The 9,651-nt window shown below is 40.0% G+C and overlaps 1 protein-coding gene across 1 annotated transcript; it reads left to right on the forward strand.

The window, feature by feature from the left end:
• Window positions 1-949: 949 nt before the first annotated feature.
• Window positions 950-9,368, forward strand: cntf (ciliary neurotrophic factor). Its single transcript, XM_046414110.1, has 3 exons — window positions 950-1,540; window positions 3,829-4,143; window positions 4,241-9,368. The coding sequence occupies exons 1-3, from the start codon at window positions 1,421-1,423 to the stop codon at window positions 4,385-4,387; spliced, it is 582 nt and encodes a 193-aa protein (XP_046270066.1). The 5' UTR covers window positions 950-1,420; the 3' UTR covers window positions 4,388-9,368.
• The last annotated feature ends 283 nt before the right edge of the window (window positions 9,369-9,651 follow it).

The following is a 9,651-nucleotide window of genomic DNA, read 5'->3' on the forward strand; positions in this document are numbered from 1 at the left end:
ATTTTGAGTGGTTATTTTTATATTTTAACTGACTTTCAGAATAGATAAAGCAGTGTTTACAGTGTTGCATTATAAATGATAAATATCTGACTTCTGACCAGTCCTTAAAATGGGATTCATTATTAATTTTCTACATTGTTTATTTCTTTCTTTCTCTCTCTCTCTTCCCATCACCTTGTGGAATTCATAAACTCTGTAAATCACACATTATTTAAAATAGTTGACAAAATCAAATTTGACTTTGATGTTATGTTATGTATGTTACTTATTAGGACTTTTAACTTGGCTAAAAGCCAACATCTATAGCAACTGCATGCATCCATTTCTGTATGCCTGTGGCAGGGCTCTGGCATCGTGCGTGTTGGCTTACTGACATGGCTTCCTGGCAGTCTAAATGTAATAAACCCACCATTAATAACACTGGTTACACCTGTTGTTTTTCTGCTATGACAAGCACAAATGTCTCCTATGAGAGGGTCCATAATATGCAATTATGTATTCCTTTATTCTAAATTAAAAGCCCTTGCATACTTCCCAGCTATGTTATTGTCCTTTTGAGAGTTATTTAGAGGAGAGAAATCACCAGTCCTTTATTGTACGTTGTAGTTTGTTTACAGTATGTTTATGGAATTTAATGGTCTGTAGCAATAAATAAAAAGCTCAATCGAAAGTATTTAAAGTGTGTTAAAATGTTAAATATTACTTATAGTATCAAATACAATCTAAGCAGTAGGATTCTTTGGAGTTCATGAAGTTAAGCCTGCTTTTGGGAATTCGATCTAGAATAACAATATGTTATAAACTGATCATGTTGCAGGTAAATTGTACAAGTAGACCCACGGTACTTAAGGAAGTGGGCCTGCTTAATTATTTCCTCTTCTGGGTGGTAGAGGAATAACTTTTCTCATAAGGAGGGCTCATGTACATACTGGAGTCGACTGAAGTAAAGTCCAGACAACATCCTACTAAAATTTAGGTCATCTTTGCGTATGTCACTACCAGTAAGTCAGACAAGCTTCGCATGAATTAGTGAATGAGCTCTTCTCTCCTGCACTCCGTCCCTCTCCGCCCCCGCTCGTCCCGTTAAATTCCTCCTGCCTGGCATCAGGTTCCCGGGGGAAAGGGCGGAGATTTGGAAACAAACTCTGTAACATAAGCAACAGAGAGCAGACAAGGTCGGACAAACTAGGAAACTCGTTTTACCGAAACCTAAGAGACGAAGAGCGCGCTGACTCTAATTAACGCAGAGTGAGTTTTGGCAAAGGGGAACGGAAGCCAGGCTGCCTGAAGTGAACCATGAACCTTGACGTCGAGGGATGAGGCGACAGTACATGTGGGCGTAATACAGGAGGTGGGAGGGCGGCCTGTAGCTCTCCTGCAAAGTGCGTGTGTTTTTTCGGCAGAGGTAGCTGGAGGTCCAATGGCAGCCAGGCGGACTAGACGCATGACCGGGCCGGATCAGAGCAGGACCACTGCGGCCCGGACGGCTGCCATAGCCGAGCAGCTGCGCTATGAGTGCTCCATCTTATTGGAACTTTATGTGAGTAGAGGAGTTCATTGTTCCCACTGGTTCCAACTTGCCAGTAGATCACAGTATAAGTCCAGAGCTGAGGACTTGGGAGAAAAAAATAGTGTGTGCGTGTGTGTGTGTGTGTGAAGGAGGGTGAGAAATAGGCCAAGGTTAAATGGAAAATTAATAGATTTTCTGCGTGCGTGCGTGTGTGTGTGTGTGTGTGTGTCATGGGTGTCCTCTATGCAGAAACGCCTGTAACTTCGTGCGTTCGTGCATTGAAAGAAGCACATGGACAAAGCGTGTGTGCGTGAGAGAGAATGAGAAAGAACTATGAAAGGGATGCGTGCAAAAGCAAGATAAGAGGGTTTGTGTGTGTGTGTGTGTGTGTGTGTTTGTATGTCTGTGTGTGTAAAAGAAAAAGAAATTCTGTCTAGGACAGCAGGGGGTAAAAATGCAGAGTGGAGGGGGGTGAACTCAGTTGGAATGACAGAGGTGGGCGTTTTTTTGGCACAAACTCATCAGTGCCTGGGCATGAATCCCTCATCTCTTTTCCACGAGCCTGCCTCTCTTTGCCTATAGGTGTGAGAGCTACCGCTTATTAAAACTTATTGGTTTCCTGCCAGTTCACTGCCTCATCCTTCTTTTCATGTGTTTTGTTTTGCCAAGAGCAAGGGAGCGGCCTGGCATATAACTTCATCCACTTGGCTTCCAGGAGTTGACCCTTCTTTCCACTGTCTTTTATGTCTTCTCCAATATTCTCCTCCTTGACAGTTCCTCGTGCACCCTTATTACTGACTCTATGAGCATAGCTTTCTTTTTGGAAATGCTGCCACCCTGTAAGCTGCAGATACATACCAGTGAACGCACCATGAGATGATTAGATATGTCTCAGCCTGTCAAATTTATGTGTGTTTTTGTCCCCTGTGTTTTCTCTCCTTGACTGAGAGGAATTGTCTCTGAAATCCGATGCAAATTGAATATTTTTCTGGCAGAGTGTTATTTTTTCCACGCGGGCTGTCCCTTGCCTTTTCATTAGGTGGGAAAACACAAATTCACAGCATCCGTTTGATACCTCTTAAATCATTTTCAGAGTATACCACATTATCATAGTTCCAAATGATCCATGAGAATTTTGTCTCTGACTACAGTATCGCTTTGTGGGGTATCTGGGAACTGCCTGAATCACATTTCACAATTGTAACTTCTGCTGTGATTCTGAGCAAACACAGGTCACATTAGGCCAGTCTTTCATACTGATACTAATTTGCAGGATTCAACATGAGCGCCCCGGAAAAATGTCACAAGGAGGCCTCACAGGAGGATTCACAGCTCACCCGAGTATCAAAGTTGATTCTGATGCCAGCTGCAGTCATGCCTGTGACTAGTCATGATTTAAGATAACGTGCAAAGGTGTTTGTCAAACTACAGTAATGTTGTTTAATTAATGATAAAGGAACAGTTTGACATTTTGGGAAATAGTTCTTGCTTTTGCTTTTTGGCTGAGAGTTAGATGAGGAGATTGATATCACTCTCATGTCTGCATAGTAAATATGAAGCCACCACTAGCTAGCAGTTGTTAGCTTAGCTTAGCATAAATGCTGGAAACAGTGAATTCTACCTTATAGCACCTCTAAACCTCAGTGATCAATATGTTATGTCTCATTTATTTAATTTGTCCAAAAGCAAAGTATAGAAACAACTATTTATGGTTAGCCAGGCTTGATGCTTCTTTTCAGTCTCTATGCAAAGCAAAGGTAATCTCAAAATGTTGGACTAATTATTTAGTGTCTGGACAGGAATTTGGTAATCATTTTGTGTTTCAGGTGTTGACTTTTACAGACCTTTCATTGCATGCTATTGTGTGTGTTGTACAAACACTTTTGTCCCCTTGCATCTGTGGTGCTTTTGTGTTAATTTTAACCAGCTCGTTTTAACCTTTCACATGTTGACACAAGAAATCCTTACTGGAACTGGAATGACCACAAAGTCCTCCTCAAAGGAAGACCTTTTCCGTTGTTGTATATGTTTTATTCTTTAAGCCAACTGAAGGAAACTGAACACATTCCTATTGCATTAGGGGACAATCCCTGTTGCCTCATAGACAATGATGTTCAACACTGTGCCAAACTTCTGTCAAAAGTGACATCAGTCAGCTAGTAGTTGACAGAAAACATTCTTTAAACTCCCACGTGCACCCTTTAATATCCAGCTCCTCCTCCTCTTCCTCTCCCACATAAACGCCTTCCCAAATGTCACTTGTATTCTCAGTTTTCACCCGTCTTCTTCTTCCTGTTTTCCTCTCTTTCCTCCTCAAGAGAAAGAAAGAGAATTTCACTGCAGATGTTTTGGTGACTGATGGTCGTCTGGTGTCCGTCCCCCCTCCTTCCTCCCAGCTGGACAGCAGGGACAAGCTGTGGCGTGTCCACTCTGCTCTGCTCCAGTGCCACAGCTTGCTGGAGAGAGGCATTGCCAGAGAGGAAGAGGAGCTGGGTGATGGGAAGAAGTCTGATTATGAGACCCAGAGGAAGACCGTAAAGGACAGGCTGTGGCTTCTCTTGATCAACACTGGAGAACTCCTCAAAGCTGCTGATGGTGCAGCAGTCCAGACTCCCAGCATGGAGGGACTGGAGGTAGGTTCTGATGACAAGAGAGTTGTTTTGATGATGATGAAAAGCGTTGGCTAGAAATAAATGAGAGTTTGGTGATCTCTTTCCTTCTTATTGGTAGTTAGAAGGTCCGACTACTCTGTTTGAGCTGAAGCTTTGGGTGTACCGAATCTTCAAAGAGGTGGAATACTGGACCAAGACGGCCATCACCACATTGCAAGCCCAGGAGCGAGCAAGGACCACGCGACTCAGGAGTGCAAGGAGATGAGAGAAGTGTGTGTGCGTGTGTGTGTGTGTGTGTGTGAGAGAGAGAGTGGGTGTGAGTGGGTGAAGAGGAATAATGAAAGAGAAAAGCAGTTAAGGACAGTGAAAAGGGTGGATGAAGGGATCAAAGGGACATGAAAATGAAGCAGTGTGTTCAGATTGATTCAGATCAGACTGACTGACTGGTCTGGAGAGAAACACATTCAGCTGAGAGAGACAGAGAGACAGAGACAGATCCCTACTGACACACTCAGACGAGTAGGTTGGGTTATTTTAAGGGCATGAAGCCTTTACATGAACAGAGGCCTTAGACCGAGAGGGAGCAAGAGACAGAAACCATGTTTGTCATGCCTAACAGCAACATTTGATGAAACAAGTTTATCTAAATGGCAGTGGAGTCTAATACAACTTTTTTGTTGACCTTGTAAGCAGAGTTTCTTTCTTTCTTTCTTTCTTTCTTTCTTTGCACAATACCACATTTTGAAACATAACATGATTGAGGACAGCTCAAAATGAAAATGAAGACCTTGTGACTTTTTTCATATGTTTACATCAGTCTCATGTTCACGGTATTCTCCCTGCATGCACTGCTTTGATATAGCTGAAGTTATTATTTAAGATATACTGCCACAATGCACTGCAGCTGATGCAGGAGACAGTCGACGAGGGGCATATTGTTACAAAAAAATTAGGCTATTTGTATTCATGCCATCACCAGACTGTACCTCTGAAATGTGTAGTTTTAAATACTGTGGCTATAAATCATTCCACGTAGATTATTATCTGAGGATGTTCAGTGTATGAATAGAAGGAAATCTTTGTAACAGCTCCCTCTAGTGTTTTCATGTTGTTACTACTTAGAAATATTCCTTCTTTTTTGATTTCTTTTTTTTTATCTTTCTTGATTTTCCTCAGTCATGCTTAAATTATCAAAGTACCCTTTGTTGTTATAGTTTTGCCTTGTTTTTAGGAAACTTTATTAGCAATGAAATCATGTAAAGCCTTGTCACAGGTTGTAGGAGCGACAAGTGTGGTACAGCGTGAATGCCCCAATCTGCTGGGCATACAAATGGGCACATAAACAGCGAGCATAGAGGAGAAACACAATATAAATTGTAAAAGTTTACAATCTTAACCGATGAAAGGTAATGTTCTTGAAAATCTACTTTCATTTATTTGTGAAACTGATTTTAATTGCTTAAAATGATAGAAAACTGCATTTCACTTCAGTCCACAAAGTGAAATGCGACATATGTAACCATCCGTGTTAATTGATTTTTTTCATCACCATGTCATGCTGAAAAGCACGACAAGAGTGACGCAAAAATCGTTTTCAACATCTCAGTGGTCAATATGAACAAAACTTGAGACGCACATCCCACTTTGACTTGTAACTCTCAAGTGATTCATTATCTATCCACCGGGCAGTTGTAACATATAGTTATAATAATGATAAGTTAATTTGTAGTAGATCTCCTCAATTGGGATCATGCAACAGAGAAAGTAATCTGTTCATTTTGATCAGTTAATCTGTCGCTCAAAACTTGGCTGTGGTACTAATTAAATCAGCATCAATCGCCGACTTAGATTTTCTTCAGTGATGTTTGTAAGGTAAGAAAAAATGATACTGTACATGGGATTGAACCCTAGAAATCCTTTGCCCTGTTTCAATTTTTAGATTGAGAGGACCATTCGGTCATTTTAGAGTTACGTCACAGTTAACAGACAACAGTTAACTTATGTCACTTTGTTTTTTTAGTCAAGGGCTTCAGATTTGACAGAGATCATATCTGCCTTGTCACATGCTGTATTTAGTAAAGGGTGATAACCTACTGTCAGGTGCACTGGGAGTATAAACCTTATGAGATCTGAGAGATAAATGGCACTCCAAACTTCAGGCTTCTGAAAACTTGAAAAATGAAATGTAAATCCTAAAAAAATAAGTGCAGAAGTCATTCACTCTTTGTGTTGTGCACTAAAAAAAAGAATAAATATACGCCACACTGCACAAATGCATCCAGAATATCCCATAATGCTTTGGAGTGCAGCACTTTTAATGTGACATACTGTATACGCAATATTACATGTATTGTGTGTGTGCTCTTCTGAATATGGATTGAGTATATATTATCTTTACTCATGCTCTTTTTCATCTGCTCTGATGATGATGATGATGACATCTGCAGAACTAGACCTAACAGTGTATTAAGGGAAAAGTTACCCAAAAATGAAAGTTCACTCAACATGCACAGAAAAATGTTGCAGTAGGAACTTGTTTTAAAGTGTAAAAAGTGAAAATAATGTTATTTACACTCAACTAGCGTTGAGCACCACTTCTGAAGTGGCAGCACGAGTTTGACAGCACATATATGCGCTGTAAGTTTAGCTCAGCTTTGGCTGAACTCTCTCTGTTGTGTCAGTGTGATGTGAGCCTCAATGTAGCATGTGTACACTGAGGTATGCAGAGATCTCGAGTTCTCATTGATCTCGGCAGATGCATGTGCATTAGAGCTTGTTCTGGGTGAACTTTTCCCTTAATTTTTGTGTATCTTGTCTGTTTTGAGTTGGTTGATTTGCATGTTGGGTAGGCTACAGACCAGAAGTGGTTGAAGACTAGAAAAGTCAGGCCAACTCTGACCAAAAATAACACTGGGTTTTGACAGTTAAAAGATAAAAAGTGGTGTATGTGTTACAAAGTATTCCGTCAGTAGTGGGACTACTGGGTCATGGCATCAGTCTCACTGAAATGAATGAGGCTGCATAGCTTTGGCACAGTGCTATCGCTGGTCCGAATGAACCTGTGCATTAGCTTTATGACACAACTGAGTAGGTACAGGTTCCAATATGTTCATATTATAGCTCTCCGTCCTTCTGTATGTGCCACACACATGTCATCTGTCAGTTATGGAGAGATATACTCATGCTGTCATTTTTAGTCTGTCCTCTTCCTGCACATTACAGGAAGCACAGCACTGTGGTTACATTCCTGACTAACAGAATGTTTTGTTTCTTTATGTGCTATTGATTGATTGATTATTTGTACAAAACATGTTGGTACAGTTTTAACTGAGTGTATCTTCTTTATGAGTGTAGTTTGTTACATCTTGTCTTTTGACCTCTGGTGCAGCAAGAGCTACACAAACGGCTCAAAGCACAAAGAGAGGATTAAGTTACCATTGCATCTGGCTATAAGCAGCAATCATACTGTAAGAAACCACCACACTCGTTAGGGTGTTCACAGCAGCTGGATTTTCACATTGGTCTTTCTAATGTGTGATTTAACCCCCTTCATCCCTGACAGTCAGTCAAATGTTTGGATGGACTCACATGTTGTTATTGTTGTCTGGCCCCTTTCAAATACTATATCAGTAACTGACCTTAAAAATACAACAGTGCATTAGGGCCATTGTAGTTAAAAAATGACTTAGCTGAGGAAAGGGTTGATATTTAGAAATCTACCTGGAAAAAAAAACAAAACAAACAAACCTTGGATATTCTCTGAGAATAAAGTCACAAATTTACAAGAAAACACCATAATACTACAAATTTACAAGTGGAATATTGTTTTTTTTTGTTTTCTTTTTTTAAAGACCAATCTCCTCACACCACAGACGCCACAACTTGCTGTCCATTACGCTTGCAGTGGATGACCTAAATTATACTTATTTTGAAATAAGGAAACAGGCTACTAGTAATTTTAGCCCATAATCACTGTATTATCAAAAGCATCCAGACTTGAAAGAGTGGCTTTGAATTGGGCCTTTTCAGAGAAAAACAGCATACTGGAACTACAATGAGTGGACAAATGCCGTGATATTTCCCGGGTAAAATTATGGACGATTTCGTCTAAATCATGATGCTCATGATGATGTGGGGACTCTGATGGGCATAAGAAAAGGGCAAAGCATCTGTGGAGTGATGAGGTTTATCCTAAGAATCTTAAAAAAAAATAAAATAAAAATAACTACAATCTCAGAGATTATTCTAGTTTTCAGCTCATACATTTGGGATTTTTTTTAAACTACCTGTGTTTTTCTCAGAACATTAACCCCCTTCTTGCTTTCTGTATTTTTCTTTTTCTTTTCTATTTTGGTCTTTTCAACATATAATGAACCTAATGTGTCATAAAAAGTCATCAATGAGTTTTCTGCAGACTGATTAATCGACTAATCGCTCGTCGTAAGTAACAGGTATTGTGCAAGGTCAGGGACGGTTTGCTGCAACCTGCTGCTAAACTGTCTTGTTGTCTTGTTTCTGGTGTATCAATATCAGCTTTGAACCAATGTCCAGCCAGATTTATACAAAAGTAGAAGAAATTCCTCAACAGAGTCAAATGTGCTGCTTAACACTCCCTGCGATCACAAAGCATTGCTCTAAGCTTCGTTTCCACTCTCTCGTGATTGGTTTGCACACTATATTCAAAATATGTAAGAACACTGTAATCTTAACTTCGCCTCTGCTGGCAGTGCAACTGCTTTTATCATTGAAGCATGGAGGAAAATCTTACAGAAATGCTGCCTTGTGAAGGATTCTGTCTCTTTTCAAACATAATGGCAACATGTAAAATTGGTAGAGAATTTACATATCACACCTTATTTCATGTCTAAGAGAGGCTTAAAACAGCCTGAGCGTAGACCAGCACTGGAGCATTGCCCTTGATTTCATTTTGAATGACATATTGAATATAATCCAGGGCTAAAGTGGGAAACAGGAAACACATTTTTCACTAACTTCACAATTAAATATTGTTTGTTTTTTCATTTAAATACAAAAATGATGACTTACCAAACAATACTCAATATGACATGTATTTTAGATCATGGAGAGAGCATTGTGTGCTGCTTTGTGAATATGACCTATGAGCAATGTGTAGTCTTTTATGTTTGTGTAAAACTTTGGTATGGTGTAAAAATGTATTTATTGTTGAGCGGATCTCTGAGGGTATGCGAGTGGGTTGAAATAAATTGATCCTGGCTATAATTTGAGTCGTCTCTTGTATGTGTGTGACTTCAAAACAGATTGACTCACAAATGTTGGTGATGAGAAGGGTGTTTGAAAGATTGGAGGATGTTTTTTTGGGGGTGCGAGAAAAAATGATGTGAGGAAAAATGTGTGTTGTTTCACATTCTGAGTTTGAATATTAGGAGTGAGATTGTGTGTATGTGTGTGTGTGTTTGTGCATGTGTGTGTGCGTGCGTTTATGTCTAACTATAAAAAAAGACAGGATGTGTGTTTGAGCAAAAGAGGTGGGGTGTGTGTTTAAAAGGG

The sequence above is a fragment of the Scatophagus argus genome, chromosome 2 (assembly GCF_020382885.2).
Source record: "Scatophagus argus isolate fScaArg1 chromosome 2, fScaArg1.pri, whole genome shotgun sequence".
In the NCBI taxonomy this organism is placed as follows: domain Eukaryota; kingdom Metazoa; phylum Chordata; class Actinopteri; family Scatophagidae; genus Scatophagus; species Scatophagus argus.